The 23,525-nt window shown below is 43.0% G+C and overlaps 2 protein-coding genes and 1 long non-coding RNA gene across 5 annotated transcripts; 1 reads left to right on the top strand and 2 right to left on the bottom strand.

Moving 5' to 3' along the window:
* Positions 1-1,925: 1,925 nt before the first annotated feature.
* LOC127296346 (uncharacterized) lies at positions 1,926-4,883 on the top strand. The gene has a single exon (XM_051326406.1). It carries the CDS (start codon positions 2,010-2,012, stop codon positions 4,650-4,652), a length of 2,643 nt encoding a protein of 880 aa, XP_051182366.1. The 5' UTR covers positions 1,926-2,009; the 3' UTR covers positions 4,653-4,883.
* A 6,879-nt stretch (positions 4,884-11,762) lies between these two features.
* On the bottom strand, positions 11,763-16,323 carry LOC127296348 (translocase of chloroplast 34, chloroplastic). 3 transcript variants are annotated; one of them, XM_051326409.2, is made up of 9 exons: positions 16,175-16,323; positions 15,926-16,040; positions 15,673-15,780; positions 15,452-15,576; positions 14,148-14,412; positions 12,616-12,684; positions 12,365-12,526; positions 12,147-12,263; positions 11,763-12,072 (listed from the first exon to the last, which is right to left on the bottom strand). In XM_051326409.2, the coding sequence occupies exons 2-9, from the start codon at positions 16,022-16,024 to the stop codon at positions 12,037-12,039; spliced, it is 981 nt and encodes a 326-aa protein (XP_051182369.1). In that variant the 5' UTR covers positions 16,025-16,040; positions 16,175-16,323; the 3' UTR covers positions 11,763-12,036. The 3 variants fall into 3 exon arrangements, with proteins under 3 accessions (XP_051182369.1, XP_051182367.1, XP_051182368.1); XM_051326407.2 differs by having other exon boundaries at positions 11,763-12,263; XM_051326408.2 differs by having other exon boundaries at positions 11,763-12,263; positions 15,926-16,029; positions 16,174-16,323.
* Positions 16,324-18,809: 2,486 nt separating this feature from the next.
* Positions 18,810-20,494, bottom strand: LOC127296351 (uncharacterized). Its single transcript, XR_007848463.2, has 3 exons — positions 20,010-20,494; positions 19,799-19,876; positions 18,810-19,314 (listed from the first exon to the last, which is right to left on the bottom strand). It is a non-coding gene; the product is annotated as an uncharacterized lncRNA (long non-coding RNA).
* Between the last annotated feature and the right edge of the window lie 3,031 nt (positions 20,495-23,525).

The raw sequence follows: 23,525 nt of genomic DNA on the forward strand, positions 1-23,525 counted from the left end.
CATAATATTTGATGTTAGATTAGTATAGACCTTTTCAAGATTCACAAAAAAGTGTCAAATATCATAATATTAAAGAGCGATTTCACACGTGTGTAGAGATCTACTCACTAGGGTGATATCATATCTTTCATATATAAAAGTGTATAAGAGATGTTTAGTAGAAAAAAATAATGGAGTATAAAGCAAACACATAGGTATAAGGTACAAACTTACTCTTGTAATTTTTCATGAAAAGTTATGACTATTTGCAAATTGTGCAAAAAAAAAATCAAGATCTATTCTGGTTTCAATTTTAAAAACATAGCCCGAAGACTAAATGTTCTTATAATACGTTTACCTATATATATCCATTCTCTACTTGCATGTTCTTTTGTAAACTTCAAAAACTAAACTAGGACTTTCACCGAGTGTTTAAACGCGAGTTTGTATGTAACCAGGTTCTAGAAACTTGGATTAGATGTTTAGTGGCACAGAACAAATTAGATCATGCAAGAGGGCCACTACGAGCACGGAGTCGTGTAGACAACTCTGCTCACAATTTCAAATCATGTAAAACTCACATCAACACAAGTGTGATTACTACAAATTTAGTCATGTTTGATGATTGAAATGAACCTTGGTGATCAGATGGGTAGGTGGGCACGCTTTAAATGTTCGACACATGGCTAATAGACGTTTGTAAAACGTCCAGGAGGTACACGTGCACAGTCACGGATGGAAAGCAAAGCCAAGCTTCTGTACTCAAATTCGTTTCTGATGATTTACCCCAATATTTGTGGTTGTAAGTTATTAAGGAGGCATAATTATGTGTGTATGTGTATTCGTCTCCATGAACAAAAAAACAGTACCACGTAGTATTTATGTTTTATACTCTTGCCTTTGTGTCATGGCTTGCATGTTGCATCAATATTGTTTATTTCTTACGCAAAGCATGAAAATTAACACCTAAATAGGTTGCATGGTTTTCATGCTCTAGCATGGCGATATTATTTCGAAGCCGATATTTCCCGCTAATGTTCGGAGAAGCATAGGACGGTACATTGTCTTTTTTGGTAAAATTATAGTAGTCACTATCATATTAATTACTAGCAATAACTATTAGTATATGCAAAGATGAAATTTCACAAATTACATTGATGATGGGAAAAGCATGCATCAAACTATTGCGCAATATAGGAGGGGGGATAAGAAAGAAGGTGAGGGTTGAACATAAAGATGTAGGGGTTGTTTCGTTTGTGCCCAAGCTAGCCACGCGAATTCATGGGCGAGCCAATATATTTGGCAAAGGATTTGCCCACCCCGGTTTCGTCATCTCATGGATGCAATATCTGAACTACCGACCAGCTTTTTGGTGTGACTCCTGCAAATTAGCATCAATCCAAACAAACCCGATAGCGGCTGAATTTGACGAGGGGGAGATACGTGATGGTGGAATGAGAGGGGCTGAAGCATATAAAGTATTAAAGAGAAACATGATGACAACAAGATGTGCGGGGGAGAAGAAGCGAAAGAGAGCGCCGGGAGAGGTAGGAAGAAAGAAGGATGATGAAGTGGAAGAGAAAGGAGGAACATGAAGATGGAGTGGTTGATAGAAAAAATTTCGATAGAAAAGAGTGTGGTTTATTAACGAACCAAACCTCGTGGAATCAATACAGATTGTCTCCCAGATAAAATCCAGTGCCGCACCGCACCGCACATACCTTAAGCAAGTCTCAGATGATCACTGCATAATTCTGCATCCTACTAGTATGGATAACAGAACACGAATTAAAGGAAGCTAACATGAGTTTGCTAGACATTGTAAGACTTCGATTGTGTTTTTTCATCTTAAGAAAATTGAGCACAAAGAAAGTTATTCAAGAGAAAAGGGGAAGGGAGAAAACCGAGAAAGAGGAAAGACCGTTCGCTCGTTACGCCTGCGGCGCGACTGTTGGCTAAACAAACACCGCCCAAAGCCCCTCCCGAACCCTCTGCTCTCCCGGGCCGCCCAGCGCCGCCGCCGAGCCTCCATGGACCTCTCCGACGACTGGCGCTTCCTCTTCCCCGTCGCCTCCATCTTCAACCCTCCCTCCCTCGCCCCGCCGGACGCCGCCCGCGGGCCGCTCCTCTTCTCCCCTCTCCCGCCGCCCGCCCCGCTCCTCTCCCTCCCCTCCCCCTTCCCCCCACCGCTGCACGCCTCCACCACCGGCGACCTCTTCCACGCCCTCCGCCACTTCCTCTCCTCCACCTCCTTCCTCCCCTACTCCCACCTCCGCTCCCTCTCCGCGCCCCTCCTCGCCGCGCCGTCCCCGCCCTTCCCGCCGCCATCCAATCTGCTCGCGGCCCTCCGCGCCCGCTCCCCCTTGAGCCCCCTCCTCCTCTTCTTCCCCCACGGCAAGAACGCGGAGAAGATCGCGTTCGCCACTCTGGACTCCTCCCTCGCGATCTCCGCGCCCCTCGTCGTCCAGAGCGATGGGCTCAAGCACCCGGGGCACCGCATACTGCAGCTCGCCGCCTCCCCTGCGCAGCCGTCCTGGCCGTCACAGCAGCACGACGCCCATCTCGAAGGCTTCCTGCTTGCCACGACTCTATACTCAGTTAACTGGTTCAGAGTCGGGCCAGGGAACTCGGGTTCCCCGGCGCTCGCACCGGTGGCCAAGCAGGGGTTTGATGCCGCTGTCGTGCACGCCTGCTGGAGCAAGCATTTTCCATCGCAGTGCGCGGTGCTGCTGGAGACCGGGGAGCTGTGCTGGTTCGACCTGGATACGCGGCTCGGAGGCAAGACAAAGGTTGGTCTTGGCAGCAATGGTGACGATGACGACGACTCCGGGGACTGGCTGAGCTGCGTGTATGGAGCGCAGCCCTGGACAGTGATCGTCGCGAGCACAAAAGCCGTTCTCTCGGTCGATCTGAGGTTTGCGGATCGCGGCGAGTACAAGGTTCTAGCGAGAGTCGGGGTGCCAGGGCTGTTTGAAACCGAGCCTTTCGACGTGATCGAGCGTTACCTTGCGTTCTGCAAGGCCGGGTTTGACGATTTCCACATGTCGGTGGTCACGGAGCGTCACTTGATCCTCCTTGATGCGAGGCAGCCGTTGACGCCCGTGTTGTCTTGGCAGCATGGGCTGGACAGGCCGAATCACGTCGCTATGTTCCGCCTATCCGAGTTGAGACCTTCCGAGGAACATGACTGGGCTTCTGATTCAGGTTTTGCCATTTTGGTTGGTTCATTCTGGAACGGGGAGTTCAGCTTGTTCTGTTACGGGCCTAAGGAGCAGGGATGTCCAGACAATTCTCATTTATATGCATGGGACATTCCTTCACGGCTTTCTCTGACAGGTCAGCATTGTGGTTGCAGCAAAGGAATCATGGAAGAGGTATTCTCGACGCATGTTCCAGGGCGTGGCGGCTATTCTTGCCAGCACGGTGCGAACTCCATCCTTGGCTACTATGTGCTTCCAGATGAGATCTCGGTGTCGGAGCCAACATCCTCCAGCTTTGCTTTGATCCGGCTGACAGCATCGGGGAAGTTAGAGATGCAACGGTATCGTGCATCTGGAGATTTGCATGATGACATTGACACCTTATGTGATGAATCAGAGCATGCATCCATGGATATTTGTTCACCCATTTTTGTCGACACTCAGGAAGAAAATGACTCAACCAAACTACGATTCTTGAAGCTGCGTTTCCTATCTGAATATCTGAAGGGCAATCTATGCAGTGCATTGGCGAAGCATGATATGAATGTTAAAGAAGACGGGGAGAAAATTACTATTAGTGAAGATGTGTCAACATTTGCAGAGGAGAACGCTAGATCCAGTTTGCTGTCAGTTTCAGATTTTCTATGTAATGCTAGTGTCCCCCTGAACGCTTTTGAAATTGCATGTCAGAGCATATTGAGCGGTCTATCTTCAGATATTCTTCAGATCTCCTTCTCTAAGTACAAGGACATGCTAAAATCCGGTACAAAAGAAGGCTTATTAGAATATTTAGAAGTTCCTAGATGTTTGCCGCATTTAGAACTTTGGCCTTTCCTGCTAGCAAAACCATCAAGCACAGGTGAGAAGCTGACTAGCAAAGTGATATCTCAAAATGCTATTGTTGGACCAGTGCTCCCTATACCTGTTCTGCTTGCAATGGAAGAGATGAACAAGGGCACAGAAAGCCCTGATGACAGAGAAACTGCAGAAACCGACTTTGTACACGATCGATGTAGTGAAGTTCGTGAAGCCTTTGTTCCTGAAACATCCATTGCTGAGGCAGACTGGTTCTCCCAACAGAAGCTGAATGAAAAGAATTCCTTTTTTGTTTACAGGCCTCGGACTGAGAATAGGTTTACTCTTGATGAAACTGCTATCAAGAAGGAAACAGAAGAGCAAAATGTTGGTGATCGTGGATGTTCTCAAACATCTGCAGCACCATACAAGGATGAGAACTTCATGGAATTTGTTTGTGGAAAAGTTGGGAGTCCTCATTCTGGACCTGAACAAGCCACATCTGATTTGTTTGATTTCAGCCCACTGAAGATGAATTTTGATTCCAGAGACCTAAATATTCAGCCTGCTGAAGAAAAAATATACAAATGCTTGAAGAAACAATTTTTAACCTGGCAAAAAGATTTCAAGCCATACCAAGAGTTTTGTAGCTCATATGAAATACAAAAGCCGTCATAATGTCCTGCCATGCTCTATTCAGTTCTAACAGCTAGTATATATTTCCATGTAATTTTATGCATATTGTTGAGAAAAGGGGGCACTTAGCTCGATATAGACATAAGGTACTGTTTGTACATTTGCATGCGTATTCCTTATTATGGTCACAATGCTACAATATCAGGCATTAGATGTAGTGGACATCATTGCAAAGTAAGAAATGGTTGAATTTGACGCACCCGGCTTAAAATATTGCTGAACTCTGTATCATGTTGTTTTTTATAATGCTTATGTTGGGATAAAATTTTAGCACTGACGAGGCTAGTAATAGAACCCATTTTATTTTCAGAATCGAACTTCAAGTTCACTGTTAACACGACATATGACCCTAACAAAATTTGTTGCCATCATTGTGTTTCTTTGAAGGTATATGCTTGTACTGATATTCAGTTTAGCATTGACCAGGGTGGTAGTTAACATACTTTATTTTTAGCACTCAACCTTTTATTTTGTCTTTTATAACACCTGTTACATTGTCACCTTCAGGCTGTTCAGTAGGAATTTCATCGGTGTGATGTTTCTTTTAAGAAGCATGGCGCACTTTTTATAGACGTGCTCTAAGATCAGATTGTTCCTTGGTAATTAATTACGCTTTGTATCATGTTCTAAGCTTTTTGGATGTTCTAAAAGTTGAAGGAAATAGTAGTATCATGCCAAAGAAAACTTTGGTTTATTTAAATGCAAAACCATGTACCATTCTAAAGTGTTTTTAACTAATGGCTAGACAATCTACATGCTTATGATTTTTTAGATTCCGTGGGTTCATTTACTTCTATTCATTGTGTTTGCACTTTCTAATGGTACACTAACAAGAAAAAAGTATTAGGATGACAAAAGAATATGAGTGGCAAACTCAAAGGTTCTTAATCCTGCATCTCAAATTTGAGCTATGGAGTAAAGACAAATTTTGCGTGCATATGTCTATGGTATTCTTGAGCAAATGTAAATACTACATTAACAATATAGAATCATGAGAATTTTGCACGATGTTTTGAACATCATGTACTGACATAGGTTTCGTTATTACAAGCAGTCGTACTAGGCTATCAGGCAATATTTTCCAAGGATTTTTTTATGGATTTCTATCTTGGTGCTACGTACACGAAATACCTTTTGCACATTTTTCTCAATGTTTGATTTATCAAACCTGGTTCAAGCATATTTTATTGAGTTGTCATCACTTTCATGTTTGACTGAAATTCTTGAAAAAAAAGGTGCAGTGTAGCTCCAATGGATATTTTACAGTGAACTTTCCTTCAACCTACATGGTTTTAATGTCGATTTTTACACCGACATTTGAGTTTTGTCATGTTTTTCTGTACATTGTTTCCATGTTGCCATAAAACAGAGATTACAAATATATGAGAATGACCCTTCACATCTCTGGTCATATGCAAATATCATTATACTTTCAACATGTAGAGATTTATCGTGAACTTATAGGAAGTATGGTTGCATTTTAATCAGTAATAATCACAAAGAAATATATATTCATTATTGTTGGATGCTATAGTTTGCAGTTTTAGGTGAAGAAATACCCATCTGTTTTGCCCCAAGAAGGGCCCTGGTTTTTGAGTGCTGCATGAGAAAAGTTAGCAACACCTTTTTATTCTGTTTCGTTCTCTAATTTGGTGGCAAATATAGTTTCCAGTCCTCGATTTTTATACCCTGATGAATATGGTTAGCATACTAATTTGAAAATATTGTTGCTATTATGATTTTATATATGAGACTTACTCACGACTGAAATATTCATTTGTATATATTTTGTAGACCCGTGCGGCCGTGCCAGCTGCTAGGTGATAGTCTTATAATTATCGATCTTATGTTCACCATGTTTGGCGGTTGCAGTTACTTTATTTCCTGATTCATCTATGACTGTATGTCATCAATTAAGCTGTGCGAAAATATCAAATTCAGAGTTTTTTTGACACCTTTCCGTAGTGGAAGCCCCTAAGGTGTAAATTTTATTAATATGGTAAAAAATCTGTACAAAGTTTCAAAGTCCAAAGACTAAAGATATTTTCTCCCAGAGGTAGTTAATTGGGGAAGCATATGCAGAGGCCCAGAGGTAGTAGAGTATAAGTTCAGCAATCATTTTCTGTTTACTGTGCATGCACTAGGCCCAGGGGAAGCTGAGTTCTTTGTTTTTCTTATATATGCTGCAGTATGTTTGCCCTCATGGTGTCCAGCTAAATCAGAGGTCTGATTTGTTTTCTCCCGCAGAAATAATTTCCGTATGCATGCCTCTTTTCTTTTATTATATTTGTTTAGAATTTGTCATCTATAGTACTGGCAGCATATGTTCATTTATATTGTTGCATATGCCCCCATGGCCTTCCTGCTGCATGCCTTTGACGTTCATGGCCAGAGCAATGTTGCTCTGTGATATCGCTGCCAGCAGACATAAATACATCTCCATGAATATAAGGGGCACCAGATATAAATACATCCCCATCAATATAACACCACTCCGTGATGTGTGGAAGGTGGAGCCGCTCCAGTGGCAGTGACATGCAGTACCCTCATTGCTCGGATTTTGGTTCCTGTATAGCTTAGCCATCTCCTTTACTCCCAGATATATACCCATAAGCTGTTTAGAGAGGACAACGTTACAACAATTCAGTACAGAAGTGCTTTTGTAGTAATAGTGCAGCTGTGTCGCTATCTCACATCTCCTCCAGAAGCGGTAAGTTAGTATTGAGAAGGGATTTCCGGATAGATAATTAAGTTTGTATGTACTGCCTCTGTTCTCTGAAGAATCAATATTTCCTAGACCCAGAAATATTTTGCCTTCCAAGTTAGGAACAACCTTCTGGAATGTTACACAAATTTGACAGGTAGCTTGTTGAGGCATATATGTAACCAAAAAATCTGAATATGGTTGCTGAATATACCAAGCTGCAATTTTAGAAATACCAAGAGGTTAGGAACAATTTTTATTTTGATTTTTTCATATTTTCTTTGAGCTTTTATTCTGGAAAACATTGTGATGTTATCAGTTGTAAGGAAGTTACCAGTTGATTCATTAAAATTAGGCAGTATTGACGAGGCTTGATTTATCTTCTGTTTTTCAATATGTAGATGTATACTTGATTATGTCATATGGATTTATTTGAACATGGTTCAGCTTTGAGCCTTTGATATAGTTTATGGCATCCATTATTTTGCTGCATTTATTTATGCTCTCAGATAATTATAAAATGACTCTATTAGTATTGGAAGCAATCACTGCTCTTAAGAACATTATAGGTCCATCATATAGTCTTGCTTACACAATATTTATCATATTGCCCTTGGTTTTCTATGTTTTGCCAACGGTACACACAAATTTGTGTCTTCACGCCCATCATGGTAGAGTTATCCAGACTCAGTTGCTTATCTTTTTCCTATGGCGAATTAGGCCAATTTTCCCAGTTTGCCCTTAATACAGAAATAGAAACATCTAAATAAGGCGATGATTATGACCTTTCTTTCTTCGAATTTATTGGGTGTTCTATCTTGATATTTTAGTTAGTCATCTGTGCATGTCATAAGTTCAACTAAATATCAGCATAATTATGAGGTAAATATTTCTTCTCCGATTTGATTTAGTACTGTTGATGTATGATTACCATGGTTGGCTGCCTTGTGTAGTACCTGCGCTATTTTTGAGAGTCTGCAATGCATACAGATGGAATTGTCTTATTTTGATATTTCTAAGTACCCAGACTAAAAAAAATGATTGGTAACACCTAACTATATCTTACAGATTTGCACTGTACATCATATAGCTTGGCTCTAATTTCTTCTTAAGAAATCTTAAATGAGTATATGTTCAGATGGAGTTTTAGAAAAAGGCAGAACATGGGTTTCACATGTTCGATAAGCTTATTTCGGAGTAGAATTTTTTAGTGCCATTACTTACTGACTTTAGCCCTCAATTGTACATACGTCATGACATATAGATGTGCTTATATCAGGTCTAGTAGAAATTTTTAGTGTTGTCTGAGCTGTATACTGATGATTTTTTTTACCAATATTTTGAACCTCGATACTGAAAGGAATGAAATCGACGGCATGTAGCCTACAAGCTGCCCAGACTTTTCATACAGGTAAGTTGGTTTTTGTGTGGTTTGCTTCAATAGTGCTTTATTTTTTATTTGTCAAACTCCAAATAGGGCATTGCATGATGCAAGGCCTGAACTGTTTATCTGCATAGCTATTTGTAGTGTAAGTATCTTTCACTTTCAGTTAGCTCCAATGGGTGATAACTTTCTCCTTTGCCTGCTTTTAGTGTTGATTTAGGTTAATGTTCACTTTAGCACACTTTATTTGGAATCAGAACATGCAAATGATCAATTGGTGTGTTTTTTATGGTCAAATAGCAAGTTTGTGCTTCAGTGTGAATAATAGTAATTATAGGCTGTCATTTTCATGTCTACAGTATACACATCCAAGGTCATTGGCGTTGGTTATTTTCATGTGCTTTTTCGCAAAATTCTGAGATTTGATGGCTTGCCATTTATATCATTTGTAACGAGGTGTTGCAACAAATTTAGGAAGTAGTCATACGATTTAGCTCCTTGGTTTTGGCAATAAGTATGTTCTATTTAAATGATATTAGATTCTGCGCTACAGATTATTATCTGTTGTAGCCTCACACAGTTAGCTCCACGTTTTTTTTTTGTAGCTATTCGTTGTTATTGATTGTTCAGTCGGATGGCTGCATGCGTTTTCCTGAATATAGCCTTTTTTTCTTCTTGCGGCTAGGATAATGGACGCTCCTTTTTTCCTTTTTATGCTTGTATCCTTGGCCACTGGAAAAAGCTACTAATCAATCTATTGATATCTGCTGTTCTCAATGATGTATGCATGACATATTTGTGTAGAACATGTATATTAGCATTGGACTCCATTTTGGTTCCTGATTCGAACTTATTTTGGATGAATCATGTCCACAACCATGCCTGCACCTCTTTAATATTTCTTAAATGTATTTCAATGTTGTTTATAACATGTTATTTTGGTGGAGTGAGAATGCTGGAATTTGCGCAAAAGAAGTAGTGGTTGCTCTGGTTACGGGCTGCGGTGTCATGCTCATGGTTGCACTCTTTGTCTGCTTTTTTTTTTTTTTTTTTTGCATTTACACAAAATTGTCTTCGTTACAACACTCTTAAGCCCACCTGCTACATGCGGTTCTCAAGTTCGAGTAAATAGATATAACACAACTGTGTGCTGTGCGACATGTATATTTGGTATAGTTTTTTGCGCTTTGTTCTACAACCTCAGTGATCCATCAATCGAACTGATGGTGTAGTGGGATATCAGGCTTCGTGGTGCCGTGTTTCCTGATAGTGATATGCTGGTAGTCTTCATCGACGGAGTGGCCGAGGATGAAGTTCTGGCCGGGGAACTCCTCCTCGCGCCGGGGAACTCCTCCTTGCCGTCGTCGCCACGGAGGGCCGCCTACGCCTCGGCCTCCTTCTCCCACCATTGCTTCTTCGCCGGCGGAAGTGGTGGCGAGGCCGCGGCGTCCTCCTCCTTGACGCAGGAGCAGTGGCTCGACCCCGTTGTTCGACGGGCCCGAGCAGAGGACGCGTGCCACGCCTCGCCGCGGATGATGATGCCTTCGGAAGGAGGCGCGGGCGCGATGGCAGACGACGATCCGGTGCGCGAGCTTCCGGACACCGTGGTCCTTTCCGGTGCCCTCTGCAGGGTCGACGCCGGCGCCATGCTCACCGCATGCGGGAAGTACACCGACTCCCGTTGCCCGCGGACACGCGGACGGAAGCCGTACTGGCGGAGCGTGTCGTCGACGTCGCGGCCGTACCAGTCGTCGACGTCGCGGCCGTACCACCAGGCACGGCAGCCGACGTTGTTGAAGCGGCCGCCCGAGCGGTTGTCCGTCCGCGCGAGCTCGATGGCGTGCTCGTCTTCGAAACGCCATGCCCAGGCCGGGCTATCGAGGGCGTTGTCCGGCAGGCTACTATCCTCCGGCGTCATCTGGCGAGGGCCCGCGTCTGTGCTCGTGGCGGTGGCGGCGGCGGCACGGCGAAGCCGCCGTTGGAGACGTGCTAGCCGTGCGGCAACTTATACTGTACTAGCACGAGGATGCGGTGCCAGTACAGTACGTCGGCCTTGTCGAGGCTAAGCTGCAGCGAGCGGAGCATGCCGCCGTCGCTACCGCCGACCTGGTCGTTGTGCGCCACCATCGGCGGGGTGCGTGGGAGGTTCGCGCGGAGGTTGGATGGCGGGAAAAAGCGAGAAGTGCGCGCCGGTGAGGTTTTAAGGGAGGCGGCAGACGCGCATTGAAGGCGCGTGGGTAACCTAGGTGGACGCCACGTGGCCAGTGGCCAGTCGCCGTCCTCGCCGTTTGGGTTTTCGCACGGGAGACCATTAACACCGATGACCAACCTCCCCGCGTCGTTCCCGATGCGAAACGTCGCGTCCTCTCGCTGACAAGACGCCCTCATCCGCGAAAACCGTTCTTCCGTGAGGAGCCGACGCGCGGGGTTACCGGCGATTCTATTGGGTTCGAAAATTAGCCGATGTTGTTTGGAGCGCACCGGTGCAAATCCATTTTCGCTCCGTCCCCCAAAACGCTATCATGGAGATGCTCTAAGTTGTTTACTAGGAAATTCTTATTTCTAAGTCGATGATCCTGAGAGTTGAATATTTATCCGATGGAGATTGAGTAGTTCACACACAGTTTACAAGTTGTACAACTTGGTTCACTTAGAAATAACAGATTTGTTTGGCAACCTACAAAAAAGTTAAAAGATACTCCATCCGTCCCCCCAAAAAGATACTGCTTTTTTCTTTTTTGGATAGAGGGAGTAATTTCAATAGTACTAAGTGCGTAACTTGGTTGATTTGGAGATAACTATTTCCTAGACCATTAACACAAATAGAGAGCATACAAACATAAAGCTAGCAACAAAAAAATTAAGCTGAAACACACAATTTTTTTAGTGAAGGGCTATGCCTTCAAGAAAATATAGTGCCAAACTGCTAATGGCAGTGCCCTCTGTCCGTGAGTAGACTATGCGCCTGTGGCACAGCTCAAGGGCATCAGGCTCTCACGTCAGATAGTCAAACCACACTCAACTCTGAACGTAAAAGCAATACAAGAAGTCCAAATAACTAAGCTTAATCAATAACATTTGCAAAATTGGGAGAGCATAATGAAATGGGGTACATACACTTAGCACCTAAAACACTAGCAACTTTATTCAAGTTGTCCCAGAGAACTCTATAAAGCCTCCAAAATAGACCGCTGGAACTGGAGCCCAAAAACGAACAGCAAGGTGGAGAGTCGAACAGGCCACCATGAAGAGACTGGCGTTCACTCTCATTGGACAGATCAGGCCTTGGGATTGCGGGATGACGAAACTTTCAGGTCTACCGGGTTACCGCTTCCAACCCTCATTGGACAGATCAGGCCTTGGGATTGCGGGATGACGAAACTTTCAGGTCTACCGGGTTACCGCTTCCAACCAAGTCTCTGTAACGCTGCTCCCAGTCATCCAGCTTCCCATTCGCAATGTCAGAATGAATCGCCCTTCGGATTCCTTTTACGACAAAAAAGTACTAGAGAAGAGCACCAAGGATATCAGGTTAGAGTTCTCCGTACAAATAATATGCCAATTTTATGATGAGATTTTGAAGTTATTATCATGTGAAGAGCTAACCTGCACCGCAAGGATGAGGGGTATGTACTTCTTCCAGCGATTGTTGGGGTTTGGACCATCGATTAATTTCTGATCAACATGAATGGACTTGCTCCCATTTGAGACGACAATAGTAATTTCTTTCATCAGGTTTGGAATCCATGGAGTTCCGTCAGGAAGAATCTGGACACAGTTGTATGAAATCCTTTATTAAATCAAGAAGTTAGGGACAACCAAATGCAAGTCAAATACACAGCATGAAACAGACAAACCTTTGCGCCATTCTCGTTGGTCTTGCACCTTCCACTGTTCTCTACCAAAGCTAATGGCAAGGGATAATCCTATATAAATTACACCAATGTGCTTCCATTAAGAATTAATATTCATATTTCATAAACAGAAAACAAAGATTCCATAAGATGACTATATGTGTACAAGTCAGTCGTATATTGACATTTTGGTCAAGGTGTTGTGAAATAGTTCGCAATTAGAACATATCAAAGTAAAACCAGCAAATAAAGATTCCAAAAGGTGACTTATTAGTCTACCGAATCAAAATAATTATTAAAATATATCGAGAACTGAAGCACATGGGAAGGAAGCATAACTGACAGAGTTACTGAAAAATACCAGAAAAATAAGGCCACTACATTACCAGACTGTAAATGATAGCAAAACTGCACAATGCAAACAAGGTATTTTGCAAACTAAGAGTTGAGAATCATGGCATGCAAGGATGGCCGAGATAACACTCCTGAACACTGAAACAATTCTAGCCTTGGCAGAGTACAGTAGTCAATTCTCCTTTTCTTTCTGTTGGAGCATCGTGCTACACGTCAGAGCATCAAAACATTATAGATCACAGAAATCCAATTACAGACCAGGTTCAGTTTCATAATCCAAATATCATATGCAATTACGCATCTTAGCACTTAAAGCTACAGCAAAACTCAATAGAGTAAGATGGTTATGCAGCAAAAAAATAAACCGAAGAGGAGGAAAAAGACACTTTTCATGTAATAGCTACTATCCACTTTCCTATAGTTCCAAGTGTCCAGGGCAGAGAGCACCAGATAATATCAGCAAAAGCAAGAGAACATAAATTGATACTCCATCCGTTTTTGTATGCAAGGCCACAATCTCATTTTTGGATACCAAGAAAACAAAGCAAACTAATAAGTAGCATAATTAATTGTTTGGAAAACCTCTAGTGTTCTCTGGGCTAATAAATCACATTTCATGTGTTGTTTGTTTCTCTATGGCTGCATACAATGTACACATTAATGAGCACCATCTTACGAGGTAGAAATCTTATCAATTATTCTTGGAAAGAGAAAGTGGTCTTGTACATGTACTCCTATCCCAAAATAGGATGCCTATAATATTTGGATAAAGTCAAACTTCTCGAAGTTTGACCAACTATATAGAAAAAATTGTCAACATATATAATCCAAAATTAATATTTTTAGAACCATCATGAAATATATTTTCATATTATGTGCATTTAAAATTGTAGATGTGGATGTTTTTGTGTATATAGTTGCTCAAACTTTAAAAAAGTTTGACTTTGACTAAAAACTATAGGCATCCTAATTAGTGAAGTAGGGAGTAGATAATATAGTTTTGGTAGTGGCCTTGTATTTGACAGAGGGAGTAGTATTTCCAGAAGAGTATTTCAAATGAAAAAGAACACATGTAGTTTACGCAGAGGAAGCTTCACACAAATTGCAAACAAATGATTGTGTTCTGTTATTGCATAAAGAATGACAGAAATGATTGCATATCAAGTGAATATGTACATTACCGCAGATTCTCGTTTGCCGATTCCTGCACCAGAACGGATGTACTTCAACAGAGAATCTGATCTTCTTTTAAGGAAATCATTATATTCAATTCCATCAGGTGGAGAGAGTTGGGCATGGGTCAGTACAACCAATGTTCTTCGCCAAATAGCCTTTCCAAATGAGGTAGTGATGGCTCTTATAACTTGTTCATCCAATGTATCCATTCTATATGTATCCAGGCGATCCACATACAGGAGGACATCAATGGTCTTCTCCAGAAGAAACCTGCAATACCATTGATTACATGTAAATGCAAGCAGCGGAATAACTTATTATGATATACAGATTGTATCACAACACTAGTGACCAGTTACGGAAGGAGCATGAACTTTTCTACAGATGCCAATCTAATGAACTACATTCTCAACGGACTATCTTCTTAGAAAAATGAAGAGAAACAAGGCAAACAAGCAGGCATGTATTGGCGGCTTAACCTGATCAGTATCTGAGAAATTAAAGTCTGAAGAGGAACCCAAATATGATATCCAAATCGACAAGGCATCATACAGATGCACCCATAACATCATTCGGTAGCACACATATGTATCTATCACATGATGTGCTTAAGGTGGGATGACCACGATTTACTATTTAGAACAAAGATGAAATTCAATGCCAGAGTAAAATTAATATATCTGCATAGAGGATAAACACTTGCAGAGCAAATTATGGAGTTTAACTTATAAATTATGGTTCCTATAAGCTACATCAGCACAAACTTAGACCAAAATGATCTAAGGAGAGAGACTGAGGACAGGGACAGCCTGTCTATATAAACACAAGATTTCAATCTGAACAGATTGCAAATGTCGAACCTTTTCATTTAGTTTGATTTGTGGTGTAGAACTCTGTGTCTCTACCCGTGTAGGAAAAAACTGATATGTTAATGTAGACCGAAGCATTCACCATTCTTAAAGGATGTATCAGCAATACATTACCCCTTATCAATGTGATTTCTATTGACAATAAACTGTTCTACTAAATCTAGGGCCTGTATTAACAAAAAAGTAACGACTGGACATCTTCATAAAGCCATATATAACATACCAACCAAGGATCAGCAATCAACAGTGCAGTAATTCATGCTGGACCAATGCTCAAGAATGCAATGAAACGATTTTGCCAATTCAGAGTAACCAGATACTGTGAGCCTCTAAGTCGAAAAAGGCAACCCTCGCGCAAGAGGGACACCCAATGCCCTATTTTTTTAAGTTGCAGTATCTATAATCTCCTATTAACAAGTTATCGCCCAACATGTCCGTACCTCTTAATGATCTCAACAGCCTGCTCATTGATGTATCCACCTTCAATGAGGCCAGGAGTATCAATAATGTTCAAGGTGAATCCGGCCCTGGTGCGGGAGCACATCATCGGCCTCAGACCCTCAGACTGCATAGAAACAACATATATAAGGATGCACTCCCACACAAGTAGAACCCAGAACAGAGGCACAAACAGAAACATGGCCAGGGACAAACGTGACACCTGGAAGGCGCTGACGTTGGCGACCCTCTCCCCGACAATGGAGTTGACAGTGGACGACTTGCCCACACCGCCCTTCCCCATCACCAGAATCGTCAATGTGCTCACATTCTAAACATCACAACATATGCGAAACATACAGAATTCCATCAATTTTCGTCAAAACTCACAACGCAGACACAGTCATCAGAACATAGTCCTGGTCGATTGAATAGCTGGTCTAGGTAGTAAAGAGGGGCGGATAGACGGGGAATACCTCCTCCTTGAGCTTGCCGAGGAGCTCGTGCAGACTGGTCTGGGTGGCCGCCGGGAACTGCTGCAGCCCAGTCCACTCGCGGGGTATCGGCGCCGCCATCACCGCGCGCTTTCCCCTGGCACAAGGTCGCGCCCGCCCGGACAAATCAGAAACGTTAACCCAATTCGGTCAAGGCGCACTGTGGCGGCGGGTGCGGCGGCGGCGAGGGTGCGCGGGGGGACTGAGCTGGTGGGTGGAGGGGATGCTTACCGGAAGATACGGAGGCCGAGGCGGCGGGCGGTTAAACCCTAGAAGCGGCGGAGGTGGACGGCGACGGGGAAGAGGACTCCGGAGAGGGGGTTTATGAGACCGGAAGAAGAGATAAGGAGAGAGATTGGGACTCTCTCTCTCTTGTTTTCTTTTTGTTCATCTTTCCTTTTGTCTTTTTTCCTTTTCCCTATGGGCTAACGGGCTGGGCCTGGGGTGTTTGTTCTTCTACGGCAAAAGGCCCTTGTTCCTTGGGTTGCCTTTTTCTAGGAAAATTGCAGGGAAACATCGTACTAGATACTTCTCAAAAAAATAAAGCTAGATCGTTCCCATTTGCTTTTACGGGTCTTTTTTCAGTGGGGGTGTGGGGGTGGAGGAGGGGGGCGATTTCCCCTCGATAGCGAGACACCCTAAATCGTTAATAGCACTACTTATTAAACGGCTCGATCTTGGGAATAACTTCTTAAACGGCTCCATTCCAAAGGGGCCTTTTCCAGTTGCATAACATGTCGATATTTGATAGCACTACTTATTAAGTTGTCAGGTTATGTAGAGTTGTCAGGTTATGTAGAGACAAGACATATATTCTTTGGAGGCTAATAGCTGATAGGCCCGAAGGATTGACATACATTTGAATTGGTTAAACCATGTTTTTTCAGAAGCAAAATTTAAGTTCGGAATATATGTTGACAATTTTTATATATATACATACTATTTTTTATATGTCCACATAAGTTCATATTGTCCAAACGCATCAAAACATCCAATTTCAGGGTTTGTACATCTAAACGTGAATTGGAATTAGGTGCCACCCTTTGATTCTAACAACAAATACAATGCACACCCAAATAACAGAATTAGAATTGGAAGTCATTTTCTTTCCATCTCGGTTTTGAAATTTCACTCCAATTCAATTCCAAAGCCCAACTATGTGCATCTAAACAATCGTCATCGAATTTGTAACGACCATGGAAAATTTTGATAGTAGGCATAATATAAAAACACATCACATGGCTATGTTATATGTCCCAACAGAAACACTGATTATTTACCAAGGCATTCCATGCAATTTGGATGAAATTATTATGTGATAAATGTACCCAACAACCCTTTGTGCAGATTTTTTTTGACACCCTATATGCTAAGAATCTATATATGACCACAAAAACATTGTGTTGTCTCTATGCTTCATGAGTTCTGCAAGAAAAGATAAAGGCATTAGGGGCTGCCTTGAGAATAGGATGTGTCGGAAAATGGAAGCTTGTTGTGAAGTAGAGACAAAGCCTAGCATGATGTGTTGCTCTGTCTCGAAACGTTCGGCTACCACCTTGAATTCTTCATTTGACTAGTTGATCGTGACAATGGCGTGCTCCATCTGACCAGTCCTGCTCCCGATCATAAGGTGCACGCGGTGACAACTATAGTTGTTATGGTCTTGAGTTCGGAAGCCATGGCTTGGGCGAAGGCGATATTCATAGCTCAGTTGTTGGCTATCTCAGTAACTTGTCTCGAGAGCTTACGTTACCATAGTTTGTCTTTTGAAGTATCTTATAGAAGGGCTCATTTAAATTTTGAAAGTAAAGTTATGTTTTTGCAAAATAAAAAAATAGTGTTATAGCACAAAACATTGATATACATACCCTGCAACACATTCCCCCAACCTCAACATTGTGGGAGCCAATAGGCCAAAGTAGTAGGTAGCGACGCCAGGACCTCCAACTCCATCAAGAGAAAGGCGCTAATAGGAGCTACCTTGAGAATAGGTTGCATCGAGAAATGAAAACTTGTTGTGAAGTAGAGATGAACTCTAACATGATATGTCTATCTGTCTCAACATGTTTCTCTATTGCCTTGAATTCTTCATTGTACACGTTCTTTCCTAAAATGTGATGCATATAGTTTTTGTCAAAATTAAACTTTTTATAGTTTGACCAAACAAATATATAAACATCTACAATATCACATGCACACAATGTGAAAATATATGTCATGATGATTCTAACAATATTGATTTGAGATTATAAATGTTAACATTTTTCTAATGATACATGTTTTCTAATATATAGCTTGTATTATGTTGGTTAAATGGACAACCTAGAGATACATGTGGGCCCAACATACCGGGATGGAGGTTGTAATAGATCGGCATATTTTTGCAAAAAGAGATAAAATACAAAAAAGAAAAGCAATCATGTCGGTTCCTAATTTGAGTTGGCTACGTTTTCTCGCGTGTTTAGGAAACAATCCGATCGAGCATGTCATGTGCTCGGTGCTCCTATGTTTTCTCTTCTTTGCGGACATAACAGACGAACTTCGTGCTTGGACAATTCTATCGGGTTTTGGGTCATCGTGTTTTTAATCACAGGTGAGGAGCTTGGTTTTCTACTATATATGTGCCGGTTTTGGCCATCTTGAGTTTCTAATCTGAGAGGCCCACGTGTGTCACAAGGCACTCACATATTTCAATTTATTAGTAAAAAATAATCAACTAAAAATGAAATTAGGCTCATGGAATTAAAACGGTCGAGACAAGTTGATAGCAGGCATGAAGAACATAAAAAAGCATCACATGCCCACATTATATGTCCCGGTGGACACATCCATTATTTACGACGAACTTCCGTGTTGGATAAAAACATATGTGATCAATATACTCAACAACCCTTCGTGAAGAGTTTTCAACACAATATACGCTAAGAGTCTATATATGACCACAAAAACAGTGTACCCCTTCTATCCTTCAAGAGTTTCGCCACCTCTCTTTTCAATACTACCAATTAGCAAATGAAGTGCAAGAAAAGAGAAAGACAATAGGGTCTACCTTCAGAATAGGATACATCGAGAAATGGAAGCTTGTTGTGAAGTAGAAACATAGTCTAATACTAGCAAAAGAAGGGCGCGGCGGCACGCCGCGCCAGTGCTGAAGCTATATGGAAAGAACCACCGGTGATCTACCAAATAGATACATGTGTTCAAAAACCTGATCTTACGAAACAGGATAGATAGGTGAGACAGGTACACATAGTGTTAATATGAACTGGTCTTATTAGGGCCAAAGCTTTATAGTGGTGAGTGAAGTCGGCAGCGCACACAGTTCCATACTTTTGATGCACCTTCTTAATATTTGCACTGATATAATTGACCTAGCAAAAGAAGAAGGTAAACATATTATATGAATATGAACAACTGAACAACTTACAATCAAATTCATGTGTAAAATCTAGATCTTGAGAGAAACCACATGAAAATGTGGTGTGCTGAAGTGAGATAATTGATGCAGTCAATGCCATGTCAGCTGTCCAGAGCAATGGAAGACAATGAAATAGCTCGAAACAAATGAACATGGAACCCAACCCAGATGTATAATCAAATATTTTTTCCATTCCTTGCTAATACAAATTTTTTCTCTCGTCTAAAATGAAATTGGCCTGATACACACACACATTCCCATTGATAATCATAAACATAAGAAACATGTGTATACAAGTTTACATTATAAGGCAAACATATATCACTGTTCACAACAGTGATATATAGTAATAACCATATTAAGCTTTGATTTCCAGAATCAAGTAGTACATCGTAAGGCAACTAAAAAATGTAATGCTAGAGCAAGGAAGTCACAACCTCATATCTCTCTATAACCAGTGGATGCGCATCATTGCTCTGCCATCAAGATGCCAATGGTGCCAATGCCCCTTTAATCTGAAAGGGCCATATTTTTGGAGTCAGTAATATTAGGTAAACATATAGGTTTCAATCTAAATATATTCCCGAGTGCATCAGGTGTTTTGCTATTCTAGACAGTAAAAAAAAATCATATTCCAAAGGAACTTACCAGATCCACCTATAAATGTATATTTGTACATCAAATTGGGCAGGCTTCTCAAATCTGGCTCCATGAATCTACACTTTTTGGCACTGCTCCACGCCGGAGTTTCGGGAATCCATAAGCTGGAGGACTTCTGATCACGCCTTAAACCAGTTCAAATAATTGCTGCAAGGAAGTAAATTTCAAGGCTCGGCAAAGCAAACTAATATATGTAGGAATATTAAAATTCAAGTTTAAAAACTGAAACAATGAACAAACGGGAATCTGACATCGTATTATGCTGAAATCACTACAAATCTAAACCTATTACCGACCCATCCAAGCATTGAGTGGTGATGAAAAAATGGTAGTCCGATCCAGAACAACCAAAATGAACTTTCCAGATCACCATGCATTAGGTGCATTCACTACACCACGAACCCCCATATAGCTACGCATATCTTGCAACGGACTAGCGATGCGCTTCAAGGAAACAAACCTCCCACTTCCTGCGCGAGTGGAGAGATAAGACAAGTCGCGTTATTTAACTTCACTTATGCTCCGTTCTTTTTATTTCCCCACAATCCCCATAATCTCCTCGCTAGTAATGCGCTTCTTCCAAATCCTCTCCCCCGGATAGCAATACGACCCTGCCAGATCCTCTCCTGCCGTTATACCACGGTCGCCGCTGATACTCGTTTTCACGATCCTGCATGGGCATCTCTACCACAGTCCTCGCGTTATGGATTCAGATGCTCAGGGTTGGTCAATTATGTGCAGCGGCGAGCCGCCTACCCAAACGCTGCTGCACAACCAACCATCGACGGGCTGCAGAGACGCCGGTGGATGTCTGGTTTCCTCCGGAGATATTTATAATCCTCTCTCACCCAACTCAATGCCTATACTCGTTTGTTGGCTTGATCCGTTTTTGTCAGGTGATATGCTCGTTGGATCAGGGCACGCTCGCTCCCAGATCCCCTTCCAGGAGTTCCAACAGCCAAACCATCGCCCCCACCCGGCTTTTCCCTTAATCAGGTGACCAGTCTCTACACTTCATCGCTCTTTTTTACTAATTTTAGTACTACATATAATCTGTTGCCCCAAATTTTATAAGCATAGTAGGTTCGATCTGTAGCTTAATTGGTGTTCCTGCGACTAACGTGTGCCTATGGTTTCATTAAATCGATAGATGTGTGGTTGATTACTATGCCCAACTCGTTTTGCTCAAATGATCCATAAATATGCTTACGTTTTTATTTGTGCAAGCCAAGGTTGTGATCTTTCCGTGTATGCAATATAAGAATTAAACTCCATCCATTGTCCCGTGAAACAGGTCTTAACTTTGTCTAAATTTAATTGTATATATTGTCTAAATTTAGATGTATCTAAATGCTAAATAGATACATCAAAATTTAGACAAAGTTTATGACACAGTGAATTGGAGACGTTTTTAATAAAACAATAAATGCCGTATGCATCATGCCGTGGGCACAGGGGGAGACGCCGTGGGCCGACGGACCCGCACCGTCGGCACAGGTAAGTCCACCGTCGGCACCGTCTCTGCCGACGGTGACCGTCGGCGTACCGGCGTCGGCACAGATGGCGTCGGGGTTCGCGCGGGCACCGTCGGCGCAGCATGACACCATCGGCACAGGCGTACGCCGACGGCTGAACGGTGGCCGTCGGCCTGCCCATCGTCGGCACACCCATCTCGCCGTCACGCCGGCTGCCGTCAACGTGCCCACCTGTGCCGACGGTTTCACCGTCGGCACAGTTTCATCTTTTTTTTTTCCAGAACCGGCGGGAAAACGTTTTGATTTGAACTGGGAAAAACGCGGGCTGGGCAGCAGCTGTGCCGACGGTGTCACCGTCGGCACAGACCCTGCCATTTGGCCCAGCTATGGGCCTGTGCCGACGGTGACACCATCGGCACAAATGCTGCCCAGCTTTTTTAATTTGCCTGATTTTGCTCCATTTGCACAGCAATTGCATATAAAATAGCAGTATCATATACGAATTGCACACATATAGCTCACATCACAGATATAGCACAAATATGGCACCAAATCCCAAATTTAGTACAAATATAGCACACAAGCAATACGGTACATATAGTCATCCTACATAGATCATTCTACACATATAGCATGTGTCATGTAGCTAGTACAATGTAGAAACTATGGTGGTGCACCACCCGAGTGACGATCTAGCTACATACGATCTAGCTCCGAGTGGGTGAAGTGAGGCCGCTGTATCTCGACGGTGCTCGGGGAGGTAGAACCACGACGAGAGCCACCGGAACCAGAAAAATGCCGAGGTTCGGCAGAAGCACCAGGAGAATGGCGACCGGGGTGCATCGGCGTACCACAAGGAGTGTCGTTCCCGGATTCTCCCAATCCCTACATGTTGGAGGGAGTTAGCAACTTAGCCATGTCACACCAAGTTAGCAACTTAGCCAAGTTAGCAACTTACCGGGGTCAACTGACGCTGACGCTTGTACATGATATAGAACTCCTCCTTGGACGGAACACCGGCGTCGGCCCCGGATGAGGTGGCTCTGGGAGTGGTTCCTCTCGCACTCCAGTCATCATGAACCGAGTGAAACTCTGCAAGAAACGGGAGAGATAGCTCAGATTCAAACATGGGGACTTATGATGTTTTGCAACCATAGAGATTGAAACTTACCGCCATCTGGTTGCTCGTCCACTGGACATAGGCATCTTTCACAAGGTCATGCTCCTTAATCTTCTCGAGATACTCCTCGTAAGCTACTGCATAGGCCTCCTCGAGCTGAGTCTACAATTTCGTAAATAATGCGTCTCATCAACATAGCCATTCGGGAACAAGAGTCAAAACAGAGGATGAAAGTGTGGATGACTCACATCAACCTCTACCCGAGAACGGCATGTAGTCCGCGAGGAGGTAGCGTAGCCGCCGGAGGAGGGTAGCCTTGATCTGCGTGAAGTTCCTCTGAGGCTTGAAACCCCCAGCAAGGCAGGCAGGACGTCCATGCGGCTGGCCGTTCCCCGCCAGCATCATCGCCACCTCGTCGACCGGCTCGGTCATAGGGTCCTCCACCTCTGGATGGAGCTTGGCGTACTCCTCGCAAGATCTTTCCTTGCTCTCTTTGGCCTTGCCGTAGTACATCTCGTGCGCGGGCCGAGGCTCGTTCGGACGGGCGTCACCAGCTTCATGTGCGTCCACGCTTCCATCTCACCAAGTTCCCTCCCGAGCTTCTTCCCCGCATCACAAAACAAATGTTATGCATATCATCAAAAATCAAAAATGCAGCTTGTTCCATTTTTATATGTACGAACGCTCCCGATAGCGATCGGTGCTGCTGCTCCCGCAGTGTGTTCCACGATTCCCACGGTTGGCCTTGTTCCGGTCGCTCACGGCCTTGAAATCGGGGTTTTCGCCGACCCAATTCTTGACCAACTCCATGAAGGCGGCCCTCTTATTATTATCAGCCCAATGTGGTACAACCTGCAAAATCAAAACTCATTTGAAGAACAAACAATATAGTTGCAAGTTAGCCGCGGT

The sequence above is a fragment of the Lolium perenne genome, chromosome 4 (assembly GCF_019359855.2).
Source record: "Lolium perenne isolate Kyuss_39 chromosome 4, Kyuss_2.0, whole genome shotgun sequence".
NCBI lineage: Eukaryota > Viridiplantae > Streptophyta > Magnoliopsida > Poales > Poaceae > Lolium > Lolium perenne.

What these genes read in the sequence shown, in the direction of transcription:
- LOC127296346 (XM_051326406.1), top strand. Translation starts at nt 2,010, where the DNA reads ATGGACCTCTCCGACGACTGGCGCTTCCTCTTCCCCGTCGCCTCCATC.
- LOC127296348 (XM_051326409.2), bottom strand. Translation starts at nt 16,024, where the DNA reads ATGGCGGCGCCGATACCCCGCGAGTGGACTGGGCTGCAGCAGTTCCCG. An exon ending in GCTGTTGAGATCATTAAGAG is followed by an intron (nt 14,413 to 15,451) that starts GTACGGACATGT and finishes ATGGTATTGCAG; the next exon opens with GTTTCTTCTGGAGAAGACCA. An exon ending in CCAACGAGAATGGCGCAAAG is followed by an intron (nt 12,527 to 12,615) that starts GTTTGTCTGTTT and finishes AACTGTGTCCAG; the next exon opens with ATTCTTCCTGACGGAACTCC.